Source organism: Talpa occidentalis, unplaced genomic scaffold (assembly GCF_014898055.3).
Source record: "Talpa occidentalis isolate TD23 unplaced genomic scaffold, MPIMG_talOcc4v2.1 talOcc4.7, whole genome shotgun sequence".
Classification (NCBI taxonomy): Eukaryota; Metazoa; Chordata; class Mammalia; order Eulipotyphla; family Talpidae; genus Talpa; species Talpa occidentalis.
In genome coordinates, this window is record NW_023605083.1 from 127,038,411 (window position 1) to 127,066,176 (window position 27,766).

The 27,766-nt window shown below is 37.7% G+C and overlaps 1 protein-coding gene across 1 annotated transcript in view; it reads left to right on the plus strand.

Moving 5' to 3' along the window:
• Positions 1–27,766, plus strand: part of CEP112 (centrosomal protein 112) — a 358,230-nt gene that overhangs the window by 190,031 nt on the left and 140,433 nt on the right. The window contains 1 exon segment of the mRNA XM_037492830.2: positions 26,751–26,981. Within this exon segment, the coding sequence (XP_037348727.1) occupies positions 26,751–26,981 (231 nt within the window).

Here is a 27,766-nt window from a genome sequence, read left to right on the forward strand (position 1 = left end):
TAACTTGATGGAGGAATACAGATGATAACACAAAAAGCAAATTAACAAGGAGGGCATCATATCACTGGTAGGCAGAGAATTAAAATGGAGAGCTATGTTGCCATGACTAAACATGCTAGGTGGCCAGCAGAAAGGCCTCTCTAAGGACAAGCTAACTAAGCTGAGATCTAATTGCTGAGAAGCCAGCAGAACTGGGGGAACAACGAGTGCAGAGACCCTATAAGAAAATACACTTGATGTGTTAAGAAATGAAAAAGGAGACCAGTTTTACCTGGGTGTGGCAGGCACAAGGCACAGGGCAGGGTGGGACATTTTAAGTCCTGGTCAGACATTAAATGTAATTGAAAGACAATTAGAGGCCTTTAAGCAGTTAGGTGGCATGATCTGATATGTATTTTTATAAGGTCACTCTGGCTGTTGTGTCTCTCTGACATAGAACTTACTGATGAATTAGGTATGGGGGTGGTGAGAGAACTGAGGCTTCCTTAGAATTTTGATTTGAAAACCTAGATAGACAGAGGTATCAAGCATGAGAAAGATTTGGGGGGAATATAAGCCAAAGCAAGAGTTTCGTTGCCAAGATGGAGATGTATCAGAAAGGGAAATTCAGGTCAAGATTCCAGAAATAGGAATTTGGACATCATTGGCACATCAATAATAATTAAAGCAGGGGCCTGGATGCAATTACCCATTTCTTATCACATCTGAAGACAGAGATATTAGTTCATGGCCAACGTCTACTACTTCCTGGCTCTGTAAATCTCGGTAACCCACTTCATATCTCTGGTCATCATTTTCCACATCTGTTATATTTGTTCATTCATTTAGTGTCATCTGTTGAGCTCTGTGTGCCAGGCACTAAAATAGGACCGGGGGATATTAAAAAAAAAGGGGGGGGGATCAATCCCTGCCCTCCGGCTTATAGTCTGTGGGGAAACAGGCATTGAGCATCTGTCATAAAAGGAAGATGATACAATTCATACCAACAGAGAGGAACAAAGAAAGCTTTCCTTTAGTCTGGACAAAGGATACTTCTCACCGCTATTAATGGCTGCATGGACTAGAAAACACAGTAATAACCCCTGGAACTGCTCTCCAGGCCCACAACTACCTATGAAAGTACCCTTTTACCAGTGACACCTCCTGATTAGTATGTTGATTTAATAAGTCCCTTAAGATACTTCCTTCACCATGCTGAGGGATTGCAGGAAATTAACATTATCTTGGTCCATTTCTGCTGTCTGGAAATTTTCCCTACATGTCTGCCTGCCTACCAGGTATGTAGGTGGTGGTAATAATACCAGCATACCAGCATAGCAACGGACAGTTATATTCTGTGGCCTCCTCTAGCATGCCTGGACAGACAGACAGACAGTCGACAGATATCAAAGTGCAATTGTGTAATAAAGCTATTTTGATCCCAAGTAAAGAAGGTGTGGCAGTCGTGGAGTGTTGGGGAGTAGGATCTGGGGAGATTATCAGGAAAGGTTGCGTTAAAGGAGATAGTGTATGCACTGAGTTTTAATATGAGTGGAAATTTTCTATTCAAATTAGGATAGATAAAGCATTATAAACAGAAGGAGTAGCATGATCAATATCTAGAGAACTCTTTATACCATGTTGAGCAGTCTCAACTTGATCTCCTTGACTTGGGGGTAATACCATTTGTCTGTAATGCTATTTCTCTCTGCATTGTCTCTTTCACTACACCTACATTTACAATGTACAACTTGCAATGCTTGTTAGTCCTCTGGTCATTATTTAGTGTTCTCCCAAATAGGATTCACTAGGTTATTAGAGGTGTAAGGTATAAAAAGAAAAATACAGAAAGTGTATTGGCTCATGTTTGTATCTCACGTTTTGCATAGTGTGTTAGTATAGTAATGTTACAGATTTACGCAGGTACACTGGGTTGCTTGCCTAAGCTTTTAATGATAGGAGTATCCAATAAAGAAGTTTAGAGACAAAACTTCAGAAGTCACTGAAGAATTTAAGCAGAGGATTAATAATTGGAAGGCAGACTGGAGGCTGGGTGACTAGTTGGGAGTTTTCTCGATGAGAGGTGATGAGGGCCTTAACTAATGCATTGGCCGGGGAATAGGTGGTCTGGCAGTGACAGAAAGAGAGTAGGTTAATTCATGTGTCACAGGCAAGTGGATATCAGGTGAGTGTTCAAATATAGGACATATAGGCTCTCTTTTGGAATTAAAGATTTGGGAGTCACATGGATGGTAATGGATACCAGGGATGAAAATGAGATTTTAAGGAGGGGGAGTAGAATGAGAACTGATGACACTAAGGAAGGTGGAGGAAATAGAACTAAAAAATAAGACTGAGAAAATGGGCCAAGAATGATAGGAAGGGGAGGGACCAAGAGAAAGTGGTATTTCAGGAGCCAGGAAGAAAAAGTAACCAGTAATACTTAACACCTGGATTGTATTTGAAAGGGCAAATCCTTTTAAATCACCCTATGAATCTTAGTTTATTTTTTTCAAGATGTGAATGTGGCTCTGCAACATAAATGGGCTACTGACCATAGATCTAGAAGACTGAGTCCACATTGCATAATCCTGCGGCTGGACATGGACTTTGAGATCAAGGAATCCATTTTAGAGATGGAACACATGAGCTGCTTGCGCAGTTAGTGGCAGAATCAGACATGATTTGGTGGCAGCACTGAACCAGGCAGGTTTCTGTCATGTTGTGGCAGGACCAGCTGCACAACTGAAGTCCCGCTGCAGCTCCTGGGACCTGTGAGGTCTCAGATCCACAGAGAGAGTAGCTTTGCTGGGTTGGGTTCAAAGAAAGGTCTCACAGCTCACCCAGAGAAGCAGGGATCCATTATCAGGATCGCCCAGTGAAGTCAAAAGGAACAGGTTTTGCCAGGGCTGATGTAAAAGCCAAGAGTTTTAGGAGCTGAGATCAGAGGGAGAGCATTCGGTCAGCTGACAGGAGGTGGAGAGATCACAAGCTGCTCTGAAGCGCCTCTGAAATGCCCGGATTCTCAGACTGAGTCACTGCACTGTGAGGAAACTCCGGAAGAGTCTACCATCACACCTGGGCACTACCACTTACACTGCTTGAGAGACCTCTAAGTAGAATTTGTCCAGGCTGACTCACATTCTCTCTATTGTCCTTTCTTGATTTAATTAATTTGCCTTGACTGAGTAGCTTATGCAGCATTTACAAATTCAAAATGGAAAAATATATACGGTAAAATAAATTCTTGAATGGGCAATTCATGAACACTTTTCAAAAGTAAATGAATGAAGATAGATGATACAAAGAAAAAGCAATCTCTCTCAAGATGGAAATAGATCTCCAAGAATTCTTTGATTTATCTCTTTGTACCGTCTTCATTTACCAAATCCTTTCTTGTGCTTAAAGGAGAAATACAAAATAAAGAAGACAGAGTCCTTTCTTGGAAGAGCTCACAGTCTCACCAGGCAATTTAGCAAGTTCATAAAGCTTTGCAAATGAGATAATTGCACTTATCTGGTTATCTGCCCTGCACCACCCAACAGAAGACTGCGCCTGAAGGAAGCAGGGAAGTTTCTCTAGAAGGAAGGGCTGAGAGACTTGGTGTGTCCATCCCAGCTACCACATCTGAAGTTGTTTCTAGCCAGATTCCTCTCATGGAGCTGAAGCCATTACACTGAAGAAATGGGAGTCTTGGAAAGAGAGAGTATAAACGAGGAAAGAGGAGGGGAATTGCTGGAAGATGACTTCCTGGTGGGATGCCGTCGGGGGCTTGTAGACAGACGACTCGCTTGAAGGATAGGAAGTAAGAAGATGCAAAAGGCAGTCTTCATTTGCCCAAAGAGGCATGTGGGGTGGTAATGGTTAAATTATAGTCACCCAGGGACCCAAAAGCAGAAACAACTCCCTATTAGGAAAATAAACCCCCAAACTAAGAAGGTTGCAGTTCAGCTTCTTGAGGCTATAGACATGAGGGACATGTAGACATGTAGACGTGTAGACGAGCTGTTCTCTCTGGGCTGAGGGCACTGCTGACGCCTCTCTATCTCGTCTGTTGCCTGGTCCTACCCGAGAATGCTATTCCCTCTCCTGTACCCCAACCCCAGCCTGGTTGCCCCCATGAGCTGTCTGTATGGGTGTCCTCACAAATTGGGCTAAAGATTGGCTGTCAGGCTTGAGGGTCTGACCGTTTCCGGCCATGTCAGATTACAGCATCAAGGAGACAATATGAGCTTTTGGGCCTGGAATTTGGGAAATTTCAGCATCTACTTTTAAAAGAAGGGTCATTTTCACTAAAATGTGATTTTGTTGTATATAGAAATACAAACATGTTCAACTAAAAATGACCTAGTTTTAATTTTTCTGTGTATGGCTTATTTTAGGGTAAAGAATTGAGCACAGAGTTAGATGCTTTCTGGGAGGAGGTAGGTATTAGATCCGATTTTACAGAAAGGAAGACAGAGCCAAGCAGTATAGCTCTTACGTGAAAAGGCTGGGATTTGAACCCAAATCTATCTGACTTCAAAGTCTGTGAACGCCCTCTCCCCTGTACGTCCTCTTGAAATAAATTATAAGCATTGGTGGGAAAACCTTTTCTTGCTACTACCCACTAGTGACTTGTGGTTAACATTCATGAATATTGTGAGGGTAATTTCACAGAACAAATCAAATTGACATGTCAGAACTATTTAGAAGGGCAAATAGTTTGGGGACACTCTGAGTCCCTCCCCCAAATCCTAGCAAAGCGTCCCCTGGTACTTTACATGCAGTATTGCAGCTCTTTCTGAGTAGGTATTCATGTCATGCTGAAGCTAGAGCTCCAGTTTTTCCCTTCAGCAGCTCCCTCTGAAACCCTACAGCAGCCCATGGTTGTTTAGATGGAGCTCAGGAATGTTTTCCAACATTAATTTGGTTTGACATGACTTGGTGCACAAATTAATTATTCAGGCACATATTGTTCGTGTACATGAAAAGAAAGAAACAGTCGCGAATGGCGTTGTCCTCACTACCACATGTGAATTGTAATGTTACTAGCAATCAAGCCATTAGAGAACAAAAGCTGGCAACATACAGTAACTCTGAATTTGGCCAGTCCCACAAAATTAGCATAAATATGTGAAGCAATCAGAATAGTTTAGGGCTTCCTAGCGAAGTGTCCATATTCTTATCTAGTTCTGAAAGAATGTGGAATAAACTCTTCATTTAACCAACTATAAAAATATGCCTGTTATGCAGTTATAATCATGTGTCATTAATCAGAAAATACTGCAGAAACTCTGACAAATTAAAAACACAAGGATGTGTGTGCAAGGATTTTTTTCAGCCATTAGAAAGCCGCTTCACCTCTCAGGCGAGCCTCTTTATGGCAACTCCTTGCTTGGTGTACTGACATCTTCAAAGGCTCTGACATCTGTCGGCCTTTGAACTACCATTAAAAAATATTATCCCATTTCCATTCTTTTATGCCCATTTTTTTAATTATAGCCCTTCTTTCAAGTTGGGAACATGGTTGGTTTAAATGATGCTGTCCTTTCGTTTTCAGCCACCCAGCTGCGGTTTGAATAAATTGATGTAGAATCAAAGGCGGGACTTTAAAGGAAAAAGGTTTGATGGACTTGGACTCCGAACCAGATGAGGTTTTATGATGAAAAGGGTTTAATCCCAGCACAGGCATTGCTTCTATCAGTTGAGCAGTACAAAGCAATTCATATATATAGGTTCACGCGAAATGATCTATTTTTTTAACAGCACAGATCTCTTCAGGACTTGCAAATGTGGCATTAGCTAATATTCAGAGAGCTGATTTCCTTTCATCCACCAGAAGCTTATGATTATAGTACAGTTCTCGAATTGGAAATGAGAGCTGCAACACAGATTTAAAGCTGTGCTGTCTGATTTGTATTCAATATACATGTCACTGCGGGACAGGCTAGTCTGGGCCAAGCTGGTTCAATACAAGGAAAAACAGTTTCATCATCTGAGATTCTTAGTCAAAAATATCACCAGTTAATTAAAACAGCAGTCTCATGACGATTAGCGAGGTGTTTGCTTGATTGGTATCTCTTAAAATTTGACAAGAAGTGTTTGAAAACGCATCCTCTCTTTTATTACATATTCTTGCAGGGATAATGTGTTCAAGTGCATTGCAGGGTGGTGAAGTAAATTGAATCACTCAAATCATTTTTCTTAAAAAAGAAAACTACATAATTTTGAAAAAATTACTCATTTTGCTTTAAAATATTTCCCATCAGCTAGTTGTTGACCTGGCTGGTGGGGGGGAAGGGGGATCATTTATGAGAGCAGAGCCTTTGTCAGTATACTGTTGAATGATAAATATTATCTTGAGCTAAATAGTTACATCACTAGATAAGTAGTTTGGGTTAATTACAAACCTAGAACAGAGATCTAAGTCTACTTTAAAGTAAAAAAATGATTATTTAAAATTTTTCTAATAGTTATCCAGGATAAAGAGTGGTCTTGTGCCCTTAGAAAAATTTTATAAGATAATGTGCACCTGTTTTACAGTAGAAATTTTTTTTTAAGATTTATTTATATAAGAACTGGGGTACAGTCAGAGGCGTGGGAGGGTGAGAGAATTCACCAGAAACAGAGTGGGGAGCAGAACAGGCAGATGGACAGAAGACACTGCTGAGGGGAGCAGCGGGCGAGGCAGGAGAAGTCTGCCGTGCCATGTGGGTTTCTCCCTGGCCAGCCGGGAATCGAACCCGCGCTGCAGAGTCTGTGGACAGCTTCACAGTGCAGCGCTCCACCCGCTGCGCCACCAGGGACGCCCTTTTACAGTAGAAATTTGAAGTCTGCTTTCCCAGAATGAAAAATGGCTCTTCCATTTACTTGGAAGGTTTGGTAACATCATATAGATTTTGATATTCTTCACTATTTTTTATCTTCAAATAGAATTTTTATTTTAAACTACAAAGTAATATCCAAGACACCAGTTGAAGAAATTCTGAACATGTATACTTTTTAATTATCAAAATAGGTAAACAAAAAAGGAGCAACACTCCCTTAAATCTTTCTTGCAAAGGAGTCTGTTGCCCGACTCACAGTCTAGAATGTTTTCCCTTCCCCTATATTCTCCTTAAGAGGAAGCATGAAGTAAAACACTTTCATATAGGATTTAGCAGGAAATTCATTTTGCCTATGCCTAACATATTTTTTGTAGATTTGTAAGAGTTTACCGAGTTCCTTGGAAGATGTTGGATTTCTCGCACTGTAATCATCACGGCTTTCACTCTGGAATCCTATTATAGCTCCACTTTTTATTACACTGTGACCAGGCGATCTTTCACTGCTTTTAGCCATGTGGTCAGGTTTTCATCACTGAATATATCCCTTTTGCTTTGTCCTACTGAATTATGTCTGTATCTTCTCAATTAGCCCTAGTTTTTTTCTTGCTCCTCCCACTTCATCATCTGGGTTTCTTGTTTCTCTGTTGGTTCCTCTGCATTACCCTTAATGTTGAATTCTGGCCACTTCTTTTTTCCCTCGTCTTCATTCTTCCGTTGAGTGATCATCCACATGTCAGTGGCCTTAAATAATAACCATTTGCTAATAACCTCCAAGTTCCTCTCTCTCATCGGAGAACCGAACACAAATATCCAGCTGCCTCTTGGCAACTTCTCTTAGCCAGTTCACAAACACTTGAACTTCGTATACCCTGAACTGAAACCTCCACTCTCCACCCCCAACCCCATCTTCTCTATGCCTCTATGTAGCTTAACTATGTACTCAGTGTTCAAGCCAGAATTTGGAAGTCGTTCTTGACAGGCTTCTGTCTCTTACTCCATCCATAAACACTAGATGGTCAACCCCCAAATACATCTGTTCTCTTCCTTCACTCCCATGTTTCACCTGGCCCTCTACTGGGGCCTCCTAGTGGACAGTCTTGCTTTCTCCCTTGTTCCTCTCAATAGTCATATGACATTGGTTCAGAACAACATGTACTAAAAGCCTTCTTACTTCAGGCGTGTTGCTAACTAGTCATGTTACTGTGTATTGGATTAGAAAACTCCCCAGCTTGAAACCACTCTAAGTTCATGCTTAGGATGAAATCCAAACTTCTTAGGTTGGCCTACAATACCCTGCCTGATCTGGCCCTGTTGTGGCATCCCCACATTTCTCCAGCTGTTCTCCCCCTGCCATATATCTTTGAACGACACTGGCTTCTTTTTAGTTGCTGAAATATACTGTACTTGAGCTTGTCCTCCAGCCTTGTCCACACTGGTCATTGGAACTGGGAGACCTTTGTTCTAACCCTTTGCATGATTATCTTCTTCTCATTCTTTGAGCCTAATCACTCCAATAGGCCTCCCTACTGACTCTTTGTAAACAGGTCTCCCCCTGTTGTTCTCTGTCAGAGCACCTTGTTTGTGAACTCCCTTGCTTTTTTTCAGTTTGTATCATATGTTTATTATTTTTTTTTTTTGGTCTATTTCTTCAAGTAGACTGGAACAAAAGGGACTTGATCCATTTTCCACACTTCTGTGTACACTGTATCTCAAAGATTTCTGGTACAAACTATAGTTTCAGCAAACATTTATGGACATCTGCATTGAGAAAGGCAGATTCATGGAGCAACAAGAGCAGAGTCATAGGACAGCCAGTCTAGGCCCCTTCAGGGAGCCAGTAGTGACTTCACACTTGGCTTAGGTTCCAGGGGAAGAGGCTGACAGTCACCACCCTCTTAGAGAAGCCACCAGTTCATTTCAGTTTATTAGTTTAGTTTGTCCTTTGCTAGATGACATTGTCAGCTACTTATCATCCCCATCTCTTTGAGTTCTCACAGAATTTCTAATACAGAACAACAAAAATACATGTACAGGAAGAGTACGGTAATTACTATAATGTCATTATTTACATGTTAGTGTCTTCCAGACTTACTACACCGAATGTTTCTTTGCATCCCAAGAACATGCCAGAGCGCCTGGCCCAAGTACCGATGCTTAATCAGTGAATGAATGAACACTAGTCAATATATTTAAATCTTTTTCACAGTTTGGTCTATGTCTTGACTTTGCTTGTTCCATATCATATTTTTTCAGCTTCAGAGTTCTAAAACATGCCGGGGATGTTTATTAACTCTCCAAATAATAATGACTTTAGAGGATTGGTTACCATCTTGGTTATATAAGCAAAATCATAGACTATTCATACAACATGTACTGAAAGTCTTCTTAGTTTCAGGTGTGTTGCTAACTAGTCATGTTACAAACTACCAAAGATGCAAAAATGAGTAAGATACACTCAGTCAGAAGGGTAAAAAACAAAGAAACATAAATCAAAAATAATGGGAGAAACTTTGTGTTACAGACAGAATGAGTGGTGATGATCTGTGAAGGAGGCCTCAGCCACCCTGGAAAGGTCAGTGGGCAGGTGTCTTTCAACAGTGCTCTTAGGCACTGCCCTTGTAGAGTTTTCTCATGACTAAAGGGGTATAATTTTTCTCCTTTCTTATTTTTTTTTAAAGATTTATTTATTTATTTATACATACAAGCACTGGGTCAGAAGTGCGGGAGGGTGAGAGAATTCACCAGAGCCAGAGCGGGGAGCAGAGCAGGCAGAAGGACCGAGGTACACTGCTGAGGGGAGCAGCGGGCGGCAGGAGGGGTCTGTGCACCCTGTGGGACCCTCCTCCGGTGGCTGGGGAGCAGACGGGGATCGAACCGGCGCTGCAGAGGCTGCAGGCAGCTTCGAAACCCAGCGCTCAACCGCTGCACCACCGGGGAGGCCCCTCTCCTTTCTTATTTTTTAATTTTTGTAATAAATGCAAAATTATCTATGTATAGTTCTCCCTGCAGAAGCTACTGTGTCCATATGAAGCAGGAATTTAACCAGCAAATGTTCCTTTTTTAGTTCTTAGCTCAAAGACACCAGGATTGGCCAAGGGATGAATTATACTCCCATGGTATGGAATAATATTCCTGTCCATCCTTTATGTTAAAATCTTCAAAGGGAGGGAGGTTGGTGTAGAGAATGTCTTTCTTTTTGTGGTCTGGTAGTGGTCATTGAGATTGGCATGGCTTACCTTAGAGGCTTTCTAGGTGCCTCTCTGGTATATAAGCTAAATTTAAAAATGTAGAAATCCTACTTTCATACTCCTGAAGTGTTGCCACAATGAGGACAAATGTGGTGACTGTGTCCTGGTGAATTGCATATGACAGGGCCATGGCTTGTTCTTTTTATCCACAGCCAATGGGTATGATGTTATAATTAAGGATAGTTAGTTGGCAAAGGGAGCACAGTCTGAGATCATCTTCAGGAACTCCTTTAGCTCTTTTCCAGGCAATAAATTAATGTTTAGGGGTAAAATAATAAGACAGTTGTTTGAAGCTATGTCTGATGACCAAAACGAACACACACACACATCCACATGCGCATGCACACACGCACACACAGAGCCTTTTCTCTGCTCTGCCTCTGAAGTTAATGTGTGAAGTTGGCTGCATCTGTTCTCATAAAAATGACACAAAGGCGGAAAATGCTTCAATGAAGTAGCCTAGCTCTGTGCTCCAGAGAGCCTTCGACTTCCTGTTTTGTTTCTACCATAATCATAAACTTTCTCATCTGATACTGAGTATGGAATCAATAAATACTATTCAGTAGTCAAAGACTGAGGTTGAGAATCTGATTTTATCACTTAGCTAAGGAAAGTTAAGACGATGAGCTGATATCTTGCACCAGCTCCGCATCTCACTGTGATCAGAGGTCTGTGATCCTGCCAGACAGCTCAGTCTTCCCACCCCCAAGGCTGGGTCTCACCCTAAATCACGGGCCTCAGAAACCCTTTCAGTTCTTGATCTTTTTCTCAAATTTTTCTTCATTTTGTCTTTCATTTAGTATTTTTGTTGATTTTCTTCCCTTTTTGCTGAATTTTCAAACTCTAAGATCTTTTTGTACTTTTTCTGCTTATTTTCCAGAGTATCTTGTTTTCATTTTGTAGGTGTAATAAATTTCCCTCTCTCCAAATGGATGAATTAGAATTTCTTTTTTTAGTCCCAGTGCCTGAATTCTCTCTTCCTTTCAGGGTCGGTTTTTCGGTTGATCTTTCTATTTCTCCTTCATATTTACTTCTCTTGACTTTCCTTCTAGGTCTGGTGATTCTTACTTTCTCTTCATATTAACATAAGATGAATGGTGTATTCATTTCCCATATTGCTGTTGTAACAATTTACCATAAACTTGGGGACTTGAAACAGCAGAAACTTATTATCCCATAGTTTTGAAGGTGAGAAATCTGAAATTAGTCTTACAAAACTAAAATCAAGTTATTGGTAGGTAGATTGCTTCCTGTGGTCCCAGGGAAGAATATGTTCCCTTGCCTCTTCCAGCTTCTGGAGGCCACCTGCCACCTGCCTTCACTGTGCCTCTGACCCTTGTCCTCCCTCTCCTCAGGCCCTGGGATGACATCAGGCCCACATCACACACCAAGACACTCTCCCATCTCAGAATTCTTAATCACCTCTGCAATGGTCCTATTACGGTGTAAGGGAACACATTCATAGCTTCTGGGATTAGCATGTGGACATCTTTGGGGACTGGAGACATTACTCAATCAAGCACAGTCACACTTGTGGGATAGCTGACTTGTGTAGAGAGAATCTCTCTTTCATCCCACCTTCTAATATGGCTCTACTTGGGTGGGGAATCCCGTGTGGGTTCTGGGATGCAGTGGGGATAACCTTCGTACTGAAAGATAGGTTAGGATCCAGAATCCTTACATGTTGAAATGAGGAATGCTTCATTCTGGGCATGCAGAATTCATACTGGAAATCACAGGTTTCCCCTAATTGCTCATTATTTATTTTGGGGGGTGGAGTGGGAAGTTGAAGATGGAAAGGGAGAGCCTCCTGTTTTCACGAGGACTGCCTACAATCTGTAGGTCATGGTGAGTCCATCTCCTCTGCACACAGACCTTCAGGGCTTGTTTTACCCTCTTCATAGTAACTGGATCCCAAGCATCCCGAAGGGTTGTGATGGACTCCCAGCTTTGTTGTCACCTCCCAGCTCCCAGCTTTCACAGCCCATCTTATCCCCCAGCTCTCCATCTAGTCCTGTCTTACTTCCCATCCACCAGAAATGTATTGAAAGCAATTCTCAATTGTGAATGTCTCCCAGACATGCCTGCTCTCATTCTCTTAGCTTGTGTGGCTAGCTTTTTCTTGTATATCTGTAGTTTTATTTTATTCAAAATCACTTCTTAACAATTCACTAAATTAGTTAAAGGTCATTGAAAGCAAACTTCTTAATACTTCTAAGTAATATTCACTTAAAGATGTAAAAAAAATTACATATAATGACTAAAATACTATACTCAAGGAGTGAATTATTGGGTAAAAGCTCTTTGCTACTTTGTATCTCATCACATCAAATAATTTCATGCATTCTAATTTTTAAACTAATGGCTACAGAAATTAACTGGAATGAAGGATCGCTAGACATATTAATAGAAACCCAGCCTGCCACTTCCTTTGCAATTTTACATTACAAAGTAATGTGTAATTGCAAAACACATTATCAAAAGCTCAGTTGTGTGTGGTATTGTCATGGTTGGGGTTATTATAAAAATAGCACTGATACAAGGATTAGTCAGCAGGTGGTTTATTGGGGAGGAAATTCCAGGACTTAAGTGAAGGAATGGGGAGTATTAGACAGGGAAGGAAAGAGGCAGTAACAGGTGTCCTGTTGAATGAGTTTAAAGAACAGGGGATACTCCCTTCCACTGATAACCTGAAATCTTTCAGAACACAACACACAATCATCCCACCAAAAAATGGGCTCTGGAGCAGTTTTCCATGGTATCCCAGTCCTTTTGGTCCGATGATCGGAATTGGGAAATCACAAGCCATCAGGTGCTGTGTCCATCATGAGCCCTTCTACACATTTGGCTTGTTTATGTGTATTGGAAAATTTTAAAAAACACTTGAGTAAAAAATTTTCATGAAGAAAACTTTTGTCAGTAAAATGGGAATCTTAATTGCTACTTGCAGGGTTTAAAAGTAAAACAGATACCTTAATTCATCTTTCAGCACATCCGTTTTATCAATCTTAATGGAAATGGCAATAATTATAAGGATTTCAAATAAGTCTGTGAAGCTGCTTGTGAAATGCTGAAGCACGTGGAATGCACACAACATACAATGTTCTTCCTAAAATGCAGAATTGATGTGCAGAGGATTGTTTAAGTGATGTGGTTTGCATTATATATCACATCTTAATTAATAGCATCCACTTTGTTATATACATTTAATTGTAATGATACAGAACTGGGAAAAGATCTTTCCTATGGCTTATGAAATTAATATGTGGTATATACCCACGTTCAAGGCATTTTGCTGCACAAACAATGAAAACAAACAAGCTCTTTAGATAAGTTTCTGCTAATAAAAATAACATGTATTTTCTGATTTCTTCGATAACATCCTTGGTTAGGTTTCTGCCTCTTTATTGGCTATTTTGCTTTGGAACTACATAGAATAAAACTAAGGTCATAGAGTTCTGTATCCATAGCAACGTGTATTTCTGTTTCAACACTTCACAGGTATTTATTCTTAGTCTAATAATTTATTAGGATTTACAGGTTTCTTGGGGATATATGGCTCAATAAACGACCTGGCATAAATCTGATAAGCTCAGTACTTTTGGGAAATGGCAGAGGGAACAAACCAGAATCTAGGTAGCTAGGTATTAATATTAATATGAATCGTTAATTTTTTGGAGGGTCAGAAATCCAAGTAGGTCATTTTTAAGGATAATGAAGTCAGACCAACAGTTCAGATAAAGAGCTTTGAGAGTCCAAGTAGTTAAAACAGGAGATAAAAAAGGATGTAGTCACATAAATTCAAAGAAACTAATCACAAAACCAGATCTGAGGAGGAGGTAGTAACCTTGCTTGAAGCCCAACCCCTGGATGATGAAGCAAACAGGTATCAGAGATGGAGAGTAACAAAGAGGTTTAGTCAGGCAGGTAAACCTGACAGACCATGACCAAAGTTCATGACTGTGAGCCTATCTGGGAGGTAAGATCTGTTTTTTTTTTTTTTTTAAAGATTTATTTATGCATACAAGATCTGTTTGGGCTCAAGCCTTTTGGGTGTGCCCTTCCTCAGCAGCAAATGAACCTGTGAGTGAATGGGCAAGTGCCAGCTTGTGCTTGAGGGTAGGTAGGAGAGAGGATGAAAGGACTTTCTGAACAAAAAAAAATCCCATAAATCATCAGTGTCATGTAATGTCAGGTAACTTTATTCTGTAGACTGAGCAAGTACAACAGACAGCTAGGAGGCCACCAGTAGGTTAACAGGCAGTGGGAAATTGCTGCTTACTGAGCAGTGCAAGTTTCAGGAAGTTAGATGGACAGAGTTGTTTCATCACAGTATGGTTTTAGCAGAGATTTGCATTAAATTGTATAGACCACTTTGTCAACAAAACTCAATTTTAAAATACATTTCATGTTTAGTTAGTGAAGAAAAACAATTCATATCTTTTATAAGACTTGGCATAAAAATGTTGAAGCTTATTGAAATACTTAATTTTTTTGTTGTTCATTAAATTTACTGACAGCATTTTTCTTTGATTTTGAAAATCCACTGATATCCACAGTCCTGATCTAGGTGACTTTCCCCCAGTTTGTTTTAAGAGTTATAAGTAGGATCAGTGTGCCTATAGCTAAGCACCTAACTAGCTAAGATGTATAACTTAGATTTCGTAATTGTCTTGTTTTACCAGATGCAATAATACCTTGAAAAGAGCTTAGCTTTATACTTAGTATGAGGAATCTTTAAAAATGATAGTCTAAGTTCTTCTATAAATAAAAACCTTTATTTTATATTGTAACATTATTATGAGTCATGTTTCTTGTGTCTTGGTTATTATAGAACTATTTATACTTTTGAATATACACTTGAGTATATTTAAAAACAACCTTTTTTATGCCAACTCTAATAATGCCTCAGCTAAAACCCCACAAAAAAGTTAATATAATTGAAAGTAATTTTAAAGTGGAAGACTAACTTATATGGTTTATATTTGTAAGCAAAGGCAAATCATGTCACCATGGGTTTTGTTAGTGTATTTTTTTCTAGTTATTTGCATTGGCTTTGCCTACACAATTTCCTTTTATATTAAGTAATTGGAAACTTCGTTTATAAATAGAGAAATAAAAGCAGCAAGTAACAGATAATGTACAAAAGTACAAATTGTTCTAGTAAGTTATTAGTGCACAGTCTCGTGGGGTTTCTGTGTTGATGTCAAAATCATCCAAGATGCTTTTTCACAATTGGAGTCTATTAAGAGCAAGGTGCCCGCCCTCTCTGTCTTGAGGCAATACCCTAAATACACCTCTTAGTGTCAGAACACTGAGAGGTGGGGAGACCTACCTGGACAGTGAAGCTGTCTTTGAAGATGATTGGCGAGGTGCCAATGTACTGATGATATTTACCAGCACAGTCTTCATGGCATTAGAATGGATTCCCTTTCATGTGGATACTTATTTTGAGCTGCTTTTCACATTCCTAGAAATAGATCTACCAAGAATTATACTGTTTTATGCAATAAATGAAAAGAGATAGATATTAAATTAGGTATCCTCAATTGCAGTCTGGTGTTTGGTGTTAAAAAAAAAAAGACTATAGTGTTAATATTCATTTTTCATATTTTTATTCCTTTAGACAAGATTATTGACATATTTTTTCTTTTGAAAACTTAAATTGCAAATGTGATTCCATTTTCTTTTCCCCATGGCACCAACTTAAAACATCTCATGTCATCCTTCTGCGTTTTAATTAATAATTAGTTGCACAAAGTGCACATGACACACAAGTATGCAGTGGGATGGAGTTGCTATTAGAAGCACTAATAACTGGGGACGCTCAGCATGTCCATTCTGAAGGAGGCAGCCGCTGAGTCATCTTTGACTGGAGCAGGACTGTCCTCCCTTTCATCAGCTCATTGTTAAAAATGTAGTGATTTGTGCTTTGGCGTGCTCTAGATTTTCTTATATTTCATTAAGCAGCCAGAACTTCTGAATACCTTGCTTTAGTAAAGTCATATTGTTGTTGGCACAGTAATTAGTGTTTTCTGAATGGCACTAGGAGTGCATGTGGGCTCTTGTGACCTGGGGTGTGCGCAGAATGTTTGGACAGAGTGGCTAATTCAGAACTGGCAGAAAACCTAGGTCAAAACTTCGCTTTCCTGGAAAGGGGGAAGTAGAGTAAGTGGGGAGAGTGTTGAAAATCCACTTTCCAATTACTTGAATGTCACTCTTTATAGAAGAAGGTTCGTAGGGAAGAAGAATTCAGCTTGAATTTTATCCTTCTTCGAAGGCCAGAGAGGTCACCTGTCACTCCTGGAATCACACTGTCAAGAAAATAGTTTTAAGTGTTTCTAGATGCTGCAAATAACATCTTCCTGACATGTAGTCCTTGTGTTTGGTAGCCCTGATGTTGCACTAAAGTGAGTTATGGAAAATATATCTGTGTTAGCTTTTTAATATCCATATTTTGCATTTTTCAAGATGAGATTATTAAAAGTGCTATTTGATGAAAGTGTCTAACTTAGTGTCATCATTCTCAAGTGGAATATTTCCATTTGAATCTGGAAGATATGGTCATATTTATATTTTGTGCCACTGTTATTTACTTATATAGTTTAATCTATAAAATAGATGTTATGCATAATCATTTAAAGTGTAGTAGACATTTCATTTGCAAATTTCAAAAATAAACCAATGTGCTATGAATCTTCTCCCCCTTTAATTTTAACTTAACCTAAAAGCAAATTGCTATGAGTTTTTACTCATTTTCCTCAAGACCTATTTTCAATGAGATGATTTGGTGGTTCTTTTAGAATAAAACTGGAAATTTCAACATCAGTTATGAATTTTTAGCAGTGTAGTCATCACTCACAAAAAACAAATGCAACCATGTTTGCCAGTTCATGTGACTCATAAAATGTTCCACTTCTTTTGAAGTTTTTTCTTCAGATAGGCATGGGAATTAATGAGTACTTTTCTCTTGTACTTTCACCCTATTGCTTTGTGTTCTCTCCCTAGAGTTCTCTCTCCTTTTGAAGGTAAAAATACTTTTTCTTTCTTGACGTAAGTCCTTTGTAGTACGCACCAAAACCGAGCATTAACTGTTCTGAAATTTTTAATCAGATTAAGGTTTTCCTGCCTTTCCTATATGTTAAGCTCTGTCCTCTCTTTCATCGTGCAGTTCGTAAGAAGTACCACATTTAAATTCTGTGTTTAGAATGCCTTCCAGAGATATACTGCTCTTTTGGAATGGGGGAATTTAAGCCACCTCCTCATAATTGCAAGTTGCAGTGGAAATATTTTCACTGAATCACATTGTAGACTAATGATTTTAATTTTAATTACTAGGCATAGTAACCCAAACAAGAGCCTAAAAATACAAATTTACTTTGACTGTGTTTGTTTGAATATATGCAAATATGCATATTGGATCTCAATGAAGTTTCTGAATTACTTGTAAAGGTAAATCTGCTGACCCTTACTTCTAATTATCTCTTAGTCATTTCAGGGATTTAAAAAATATTTTCCATTTAATAGGACATAGGCATTATGAGTCAAGAAAGTTCTATTTACAGCTTAGAAGCAGCAGGTTAAAAATAGAAAATCTGCTGCCTTAGGAATCTGAAGACCTGGTTTTGCACCCAGACTTTTATGTGACATTCCCTGTGTTCCGAGCAATTCTCTTTTCTGCTTCTATCAGTTTCTTGTCTTTCCTATAACCTATGGGGTACATTTTGGAAACTTTATCCCTATAAACTTATAATAAAAAGAGAAATTTCCATGCAAACACTCAGCAAGAAAAAATTACCTCACATATAAAATACTTTCTAACACTTGACTTAATTTGAAATCACTCCTTTCTCTATGATGTGAAAGGGTATGTTGTATGTCATAATTATACAATAAAATATGCTTTTTACTCTGTTTAGATTAATTTCAGTTTTTAAATAACAAACATAGGACCTCATGTAAGATATACAGTTTGCATGTTATAAATTCAACTCTATAAAGTAAATGGACATATTAAATTTTTCCAAAAATATTATTTTTTATTGATCCAACATATTTTCCTCATATATTCCATATTGACTTTATAATATATATGTTTCCCTTTGAAGTCTGAATATCCACTTCATATCCATTCTTGATAGTAAATAAAATCTGAAAAAATCATATTTTATTCAGTATATTCAGAATTTCATTTCAAAATAAAAGGAAATTTTTAATTTTAATGGGGTGAGAGTTCTAGAAGAAAAATTGTCTTATGTTTTGCTTCATAAATAACTTTGACATAGGAGTGCTCAGCCACCAAATATAATAGCAAGAATATTTTTGTCTATTTTAATTTTTAAAATATATTACCAGAATTATATAATACCAAAATTACCTAATAACAAACTAATAGTAAATGTAATATACATTATAACTAACTATATGTATTTTTAAACCTAGTTGTCAGGGTTTTTAAAAATTATTCTTTTTTTTTTTTTTTTTAAAGATGCCTGTAATTATTCATTATTTATTTATTTATTTTTCTATAGAGGCATGTTTTATTTATTTATTTATTTGCTTGTTTGTTTGTTTTGTTTATACAAGCACTGGGTACAGTCAGAAGCGCGGGAGGGTGAGAGAATTCACCAGAGCCAGAGCGGGGAGCAGAGCAGGCAGAAGGACCGAAGCACACTGCTGAGGGGAGCAGCGGGCGGCAGGAGAGGTCTGCGCGCCATGGGGGACCCTCCTCCAGTGGCCGGGGAGCAGCCGGGGATCGAACCGGCGCCGCAGAGGCCGCGGTCAGCTTCGCAACCCAGCGCTCAACCGCTGCGCCACCGGAGAGGCCCTTAAAAATTATTCTTAAAAAAAACCACAAGGGCCTCCCTGGTGCCACAGGGGTTAAAGTCTCAGCACTAGGAAGCTATCGGCAGCCACTGCAGCACGAGTTCAATCCCCAGCCAGGGAGCTGACCCACATGAGGCAGCAGACCTCTCTTGTTTCGCTCACTGCTCCCCTCAGCAGTGTATTTCAGTGGATCTGCCTGTTGTGCTCCACACTCTGTCTCTGGTGAATGTCCTCTCACTCCTGCACCTCTGGCCTATACCCCAGTTCTTGTATGCATAAATAAATAAAAGTAAATCTTTTAAAAAAACACATGAGTTAAGTTTTTCCTCTTTTCTAATAAGCTGGCAGCTGCTAGCAGTGAAAGTTACCTCCCAATATTTTCCCTTGACAAAGATCTCAGTGAAATTTTGGGGACATATAGTCCAAGTTTTGGATGATTTATATAAAAACATTTTAAATAGGAAATATATAGAAATCAAGCTAAGCTGTAATATAGTGACCTGCTTATTTAGAATCTAAAGCAAGTGGAAAGAACTGTGGAAAATTTAAATGTATATGTTCCATAAAAGCAAATGGCAAATAGCAAGGATTAATGTTTCCAAAAGGACTTATAGAATATCCATTGGTCACCATAGATTAACCCCAATCCCTTAAACCCTATACATTTATATTACTTTACAATGATAATTGGTGTTTATAATAATGACCTTGAATTATTTTATGCTCCTGGAGAATTTTCAAAATCTTCAAAGTAAGCTTAAAGTATTATATGTGTATAAGCAGCAACTTGCCTTCCTCAGAACAGTATACTTATTTCTTGCTATATGTGATACTTAAAATGAGTTAATTATCTCATTTATGTACAAGCCATTGAGGCCAACTGCCCTACTCCTTCCTGTATGTGGTAAAATGAAAGGACCAAGCAAATAAAAAGTGGAAAAAAAAAAAGCTAGGAAATCTCCTTAACTACAGGGGTGGATACAGGAGTACTCTGATGTCTTCATGACATAACCAGTCAAGAAATTAGATGATCATTTCTACCCATCTGAGGAGGTTTTTATTACTGGGGCATTTCAGTGTAACTTCCTTGAAATGATGAAATTTTAGACAGTGTTTCACTACCCATCTCTGCATCTGTAGGGATTAACAAGCACAGCTCAGCCTTTACTCTCTACCCTCACTTGCCATTCACATAAGAAGCACAGGTGTGTTTGAATTCTGTGACGTCCTTTTCTTGAAGCCTGTATGAAGCAGTCACACTAGATGACCAAATGCTATCCACTTCCATAATGTTCTGCTTCCTAATTCTAACCTTTAAGTCCAGCCAAAGAATGTCTAGGAAGGCAGGGAATGAGCATAAAAGTCCTCAATGAGGACGAGGAGGTCAGGAGCTTGGATGCAATCTGAAGCCATTTCCTTAGAAGAGCCCTCCTCCTTGATAAACTTTGCATGTAAATAAGAACACAACTCTTCAGAAACAGACACTGAAGGCCCATCAAGAGATAGAGCTTCTAGTTCCTTAAAACATCATTTAATGTGCCATTCTCACTGATGTCAGATGGTATCTCATGGTAGTTTTGATTTGCATTTCCCTGATTACAAGTGATGTTGAACATTTTTTCGTATGCCTGTTGGCCATTTGCATTTCCTCTTCAGAGAAGTTTCTTTTTAGCTCTTCTGCCCATTTTTTGACTGGATTATTTTCTTTGTTGTTGTTGAGCAACAACAAATGTTGGCGAGGTTGTGGAGAAAAAGGAACTCTTCTGCACTATTGGTGGGAGTGCAAACTGTTCCAACCACTAAGGAGAGCTGTGTGGAGATTTCTGGACCTACTAAACATAGAGCTTCCATATGATCCAGCTATTCCACTCCTGGGTATTTACCCAAAGGACACAGAAACATCAATTCCAAAGAGCACCTGCACCCCTATGTTTATAGCAGCACTGTTTACAATAGCTAAGCTTTGGAAACAGCCCAAATGCCCAAAAATAGATGACTGGATCAAGAAGATGTGGTACATATATACCATGGAATATTTCTCAGCATTCATAAAAGATAAACACATGCAATTTGCAGCAACATGGATGGCGCTGGAAGGGATCATGCTCAGCGAAATAAGCCAGAAAGAAAAAGAAAAATACCGGATGGTCTCACTCATAGCACGAATCTAGAAAACTTAAATAAGGGACCAGGAAAATGAATATAAGAAAGTGAAAATCAAAATCAACAAAAAACTATGAACCAGAGACACTTTTTGGGGGTGGGGGGGTGGGAGGGGAGGGATTGGGGTCAGAATGGGGGGGTTGCAATTGTATGGGGAATATAAAAATAAAATTTATTATTTAAAAAAAAATCATTCAATGAGGTGATGGATATTTGAATGGATGGATGCACAGATGGAGAGACTAAGGAATGACTGACGTAGCTGACCAGTGAGTTATAAGCTACTTAATGATCAGAAGTCTTGAAAGATCTGAGATCTAGGGAAAAGCAAGAATTCACCTCCAGCTGAACACTTCTGCCTTATACCATTCTGAATTCAAACCTCCTGATCTTGCCATTTTACCACCTCGGTTTTTTCTGTATAATCCTGCCTAAACATATTGCCTGACCATATTACTCCCTGAACTAAACTGTTTACTGTGCACCAGTTGTCCTGCTTCAGAATTAAGTTAATTGGTATTTGATTTGTTAGAAATACAGTAATCATCATCGTTTCTGGTACTTTTCTTTAGAAGATAAAAGGAGTGTTTTCTAACAGGGTTAAATTCCATGTTTTCTCTGTTCATTTTATATTTAGCTTGTCGAGTTTCTTGAAATCTTTTGTTGAAATATTAATTGAATTTGCACTGATGCTGTAGATCAGTTTGTAGAGAACTGATGGAGACTTCCCAACACCATGATATACCTCTCAGTTATTTAGGTCTTATTTAATGTCTTTCAGAAAGGCTTATAATTTTTCTTTAGTATTTTGTACATCTTTTGGTAAACATTTCTAAGAATCTTTTATTTGTTGTTATAGTTGTAATTTTCTTGCCAGTATATAAAAATCACAAAATGTTGATATTCTATTCAGACACCTATATAAATTCTCTTATTATTTCTAATAATTTGTATGTTCATTTTGCTTTTTCTCTGTAGGCAATATGAGCATCCATGAATGAAGGCAGTTTTGTTCTCTATTTTATTTTTTCTTGTCATATACCTCTGAATACAAATAGTGATAGTAGGCATTCTTTTCTTCATTCTTCATAAGAGGGACATTTTAAAACTTATCAACGAGGAACACCTGAAATATGCTTTTTTTTTTTTTTTTGCAAATACTTATTATCTGGTTGAAAATGGTCTCATCTATTTCTATTTTCCTAAACATTTCCATTATGAAATTTTATCAAATGTGTTTACATGTATTGAGATAATCTAAGGGCTTTTTCTTTTAATACTTTAATGGAGTAAATCATATGATAGACTTTTTCTAACATTACACCAACATTATGTCCCATCTTATTTTTTCATGATGTATTTTCACTGAATTCGTTTTACTAATTATTTACTAATAATTGTTGAGAAATATTAACCAAAGATTTGTTTTTGGACGTGGTTTTATTTATTTATTTTTAATTTTTTTAAAGATTTATTTATTTATGCATACAAGAGCTGGGGTACAGGCCAGAGATGCGGGGGTGAGAGGATCCACCAGAGACAGAGTGCGGAGCAGAAGAGGCAGATTGACTGAAATACACTGCTGAGGGGAGCAGCGGGCGAGACAGGAGAGGTCTGCCTTGCCATGTGGGTTTCTCCCTGGCTGGCCTGGGATCAAACTTGTGCTGCAGAGGCTGCGGATTGCTTCATAGTGCAGTGCTTAATCCCTTGCACCACCAGGGAGGACCGGGACATGGTTTTAAATTGATATTATGCTGGCTTCATAAATTATGTTGCCGAATAATCCTTCTTTCTTTCTCTATCCTCTGAAAGAATTAGTATGAGTGAATTATTTGTTTCCTAAATATTTGGTGAAACTGGCCAGTAGAGCCATCTGGGCTTGATATTTCATTTCTGGAAAGATTTTTGAGTACTATTTAAATTTTTCTAAAGGTTATAGATGATTCACATTTTCCAGTTTTCTCCAAGTCAGTTTTGGTGAATTTTTAATGGTTTAGCAATTTTTCCTTTTCATCTAAAATTGATATTTATTGGCATTTATAGATTTTTTATAAATGTTAAACTGCCTTGGCATTCTCTACAAATTTGTGATTGCATATTTTATTTTTATACATTTCTGGACTTGGTTTCTAATAAGTTATTTAAGCTTTTCTGTTATGTTTATAAATGAGTTGGCCAATAATTTTTGTCTTCCTGTTCTTGTTATTGGTGTTAAAATTATGAGTTCTGAAGTAGTTTGAGCATATTTTTCTTTTTCACTATTTTCTAAAAAGTTTGGTAATTTTCAGATAATTTATTTCTTTGGACCTCACCTGTAAAATGATCAGGGCTCATTGTACTCTTTGTGGGAAGATTTTATTGATTCTTTCACTTTTTAAAATTAGACTGTTTAGTCATTCTATTTCTTCTTTTGGCATTTTATGTTTCCCTAAGCGTCTTTCTATTTCAACTGTGTTCTTCAATTGTAAAATTGTATGGGTGAATTAAAAACCAGTGAATTAGAAGCAGGAAGGTTATCTACTTCATTTTTAGCATTGAGTGAGGGGTTGTCTCTGAAAAATCTTGACTTTAACCAGTTTCCATGAGGATCTGATATCTAAATTCATAGTCACTCAGAGTATTCTGAAAAATTTGAAGGCTGATAACTATTTTAAAGTTATGCAGAGATCCTGATTTCTCTAGGTATCTGTCAAAGTCATATGATTGTTACAGAGTCTACTTTTAATTTCAATGGATAATGTTTCAGTAAAGATGAGACCACATTTAAAAAGAGTATCAACACACAACATGAGAAAAACAAGGTACCATGAACCAAAAGTCTTCAGAAATTTGAAATAGCATAACTGAGATCTTCAAAGACTTGAAATAGCATCAGTGGTCACAGAATAGAAAATAGTCATATGTTTAAAGATGTTAAAGGTATTTAAGATTTAAAGTAGCCAGGAAGTTAAAAAAAATTACCGAATATATATGAAAAACAATAAAACTTTTAAAAATGAAAAACAAATAACATTAAGAATTTGGATGGATTTGAGAGTACCTTAGAGGAAAATATGCAGAATACAGGTGAAAGGAAAAATATGAGCAGTAAAATTAAATGAAATAATAAATTCTAATATACATCTAAATGTGTTCCATAAGGAGTGGAGAAGAATGAAACAGCAACATTCAATGTTATGACTAAGAGCTTTGCAGTCCTCGTTAAAGGCATATTCAACAGAGTAACTAAAATGTCTCATCAGAATAAATAAAAACATGTTTGTGCTTGAAGGAACCAAATAAACAGAAGAACACAAAAGACAAAAAGGAGAGCTTAAAAGAAGGCAGAGAGATAAACAAATTATCTTCAAATATATAACAGCTGACTTTTTATTGACACCCATAAAAATATTTTCAGATCAGTAAAAGCAGAGTGCTTGCCACTAAACTTTAAAAAAACATTGGGAAGGATGCACTTGGACTAAAAGAAAACGGTTTGACAGGAGGTGTTACTTGCAAGAAGGAATGATGAATAAGACAATGGTAGATGTGGGAGTATTCTAAACAGTTACTGGCCAAGTATAATAATTAGCACCATTGAATTGAGAAAAACAAAGTGAATGGAAAAATCACAACTGTGGAAAATTAATAAGCCTGCAACAGGACTTAAAAAGTTTAAGTTTCTTTTAGTATTTAGGAAGATATCCAAAACAATTAACTTTGAAATTTAGAAGGGAAGTATGGGTGTTGAGGCCTCTTATTGTTACCATGAGAAGAAAATACAGTGTGTCACTAAAAAAACCAGAAAAGAGAAGAAGACTGAAAGGAACATTTTATTTACTTATGATCAAAGAAAGCAAATGATGATGATGATGATGACAGAAAACATAAGAAATCATACCAAAAAGAGAATAAAGACAATTATGTTAGCTTATACAAACTAATGGAATAAATTGGATAAATGCTTCATCTAAAAGACAAAAATTGATTTGATTTTTTTAGATGTCAAAATATTTATGCTATTGGTAAGATGACTCTCTAAAACTTGAGGTTGCAAAAGGTTTGAACAAGAGTGAATAAAACCTACCAAGCAAATACTGTCTTCCCCCAACAAGCTGCTATGAATATCTCTTAATCTCAGACAATAAAGATTATAAGGCAAAATCAATACTAGAGATATATAGAGGCTAAGGATCACTATTTCATAACAAAAAGTCAAATAACAGTAAGATACAGAATATATTTGGACCTTAATGCCTCAAGATATATAAAGGAAAATTTATCAGAGCTTCAAATATAAATAGACAAATCTATCATTGTATTAGGAGATTTTTAACACGCATTTTAAAGTAATAATGCAAGTTCAAAAAAGAAAATCAGATGTAGAAGATTTTAACAACATAACAAACAAGCTTTAATGTAATGAACTTTTATGGAACACAGTACCCAACAATTACAGAAAATATAGAATACTTGTTTCTTAGCAATCATTCATGGGACTTCTTAAAAATCATCTATATAACTTGCTATCAAGCAACCTCAACAATTTTCAAAGAATTAGGCTATACTCTTAGGCCACAGTTAGAAGTGAATAACAACAGGGCAAACATTAAACTCCATGTCCTAAGTTGATTGATGTTACCTCCAAATTTCATGTCAACCCAGAACCTTTGAATGTGACTTTATTTGGAAGTAGGGTCTTTGCAGATATAATCAAGTTAAAATTAGGTCATGCTGAATTAGCATGGGCCCTAAGTCCATTTTTACCAGTATTCTTAGAAGAGGGAAATTTGGACTCACAAACAGAAGAAAGCCTTGTGAAGATGGAGGAGGCATTGATATAGTGATGTGTCTACAACCCAAGGAATAGCAAGGATTGCTAGCTAATACCAGAAACTAGAATGAGACTTTGGAACAAGATTCCCCCTGGCATCCTCTAGAAAGAACCAACCCTTGATTTCAGACTTCTAGCCTGTAGATCTGTGAGAGCATATATTTCTATTTTCTTAAACCACCCAGTTTGTGGTACTTTGTTACAACATCCTTAGAAAACTAATATCCCATATGTGTTTAGGAACTAAGATACATGTTTCTAAGTAAATTAGCATGAATTCATCGTCAAAGAAAAAGAATAATAATGGGAGTTTCAATGTGTTTCAAACTAAATAATAATGAAAATACCTCATATCTATATACCTCATATCTATATACCTCTATATCTATATACCTCATATCTAAATCTAAGAGATGAAACTAAAGCAATAAAGGAGTGTTTATCATCTTAATTTTATAAATTGGGAAAGAAGAGAGTATAAAAATAAATGTGTTAAATATCTATAATAAGAAATTGCAAGGAATATAAAATAAGCCCAAAGTAAGTATAGGGAAAGACATAAATATAAGAGCAGAAATCAATGAAATAAAAAAAAAAAAGTTCATATTGGGTGAATCTCAGAAACATAATTTAAAAATTTGAAAAAGCAAGTTACAGAAGAATACATGTAATATACTCACTACATAGATATTAGAAACAAATAAAGTTGAATAAACTGTATATGCCACAATGTTCTAGGAAATATTTTACCTCTGAACTGGGAGGTAACGGCATGGGATTGGAGAATGAGGGAAGAAGAAGAAAGGAAAGGAGGGATGAGGAAGGGAAGAAATTGTGTTTATTGACTTTTTGCAGTTCTTTTGTGAGTTTCTTTTTCATATCTTCTGACCATTTTCCATTTTTAAAAACAAGGTTATTGCTGACATGGAGGCCCAGGTTCACAAGTTGAGAGAAGAGCTGATTAACGTGAACTCACAGCGCAAGCAGCAGCTGGTAGAGCTTGGTCTTCTTCGTGAAGAGGAAAAGCAAAGGGCTGCGAGGGACCATGAGAGTGCTGTCAGCAAACTGAAGGCTGAATCAGAAAAGATGAAAATCGAGCTGAAAAAGACTCACGCTGCTGAGACAGAGATGACACTGGAAAAGGTAAGCCCTCTGCCTGGATTTTTTTTTGAAATTTATTTTTTTTAAACAATATTTGCTTCCCACCACTCCCTCAGATTGAGTCCCCATAGAATTTCCTTCCCCAATAGACAACTGAACCCCATGTTTGATACTGCTGCTGTCCTCTGAAAGCAGGTGAATGTAGAATATTCTTCAAATTTAGAAACTGTTCAAAATGAACAATTTAAGTATGTTGCTATGTGTCTAAGCACCATTAAAATAATCTAGGAAACTTCCTAACTTTTCCCTTGAATTTCTTGGAAAGGTTTGTCTGGAATGTCCCAATCCATAGGAGTTAAATACATGTTGCAATGTAATATTGTCCAATGTTATACTGATTAGTAATACTTGGGCTTGGACCTACATGGTGGCGCAGGGCTTAAAGTCTCAGTGCTATCAAGCTATTGCCAGCCACTGTGGCATGAGTTCAACCACTGCCAGGGAGCTGACCCACATGGCGCAGCAGACCTCTCCTGTCTCTCCCACTGCTCCCCTCAACAGTGTATGTCAGTAGATCTGCCTGTTCTGTGCCCCACTCTGTCTCTGGTGAATCCTCTCACCTGCCTGCACCTCTGGTCTACACCCCAGTTCTTGTATGCATAAATAAATAAAGTAAATCTTAAAAATAAAAATACTTAGGTTAAATACTTAGGCCCTAAATTTTTTCTAGATTAAGACTAGGTTTCAGATCTTTCCTTGATCATCTACTAATAACTTCTAGGTTTTGCAACTTTTGCTAACAGTGTAACATAAATAATGACATATTG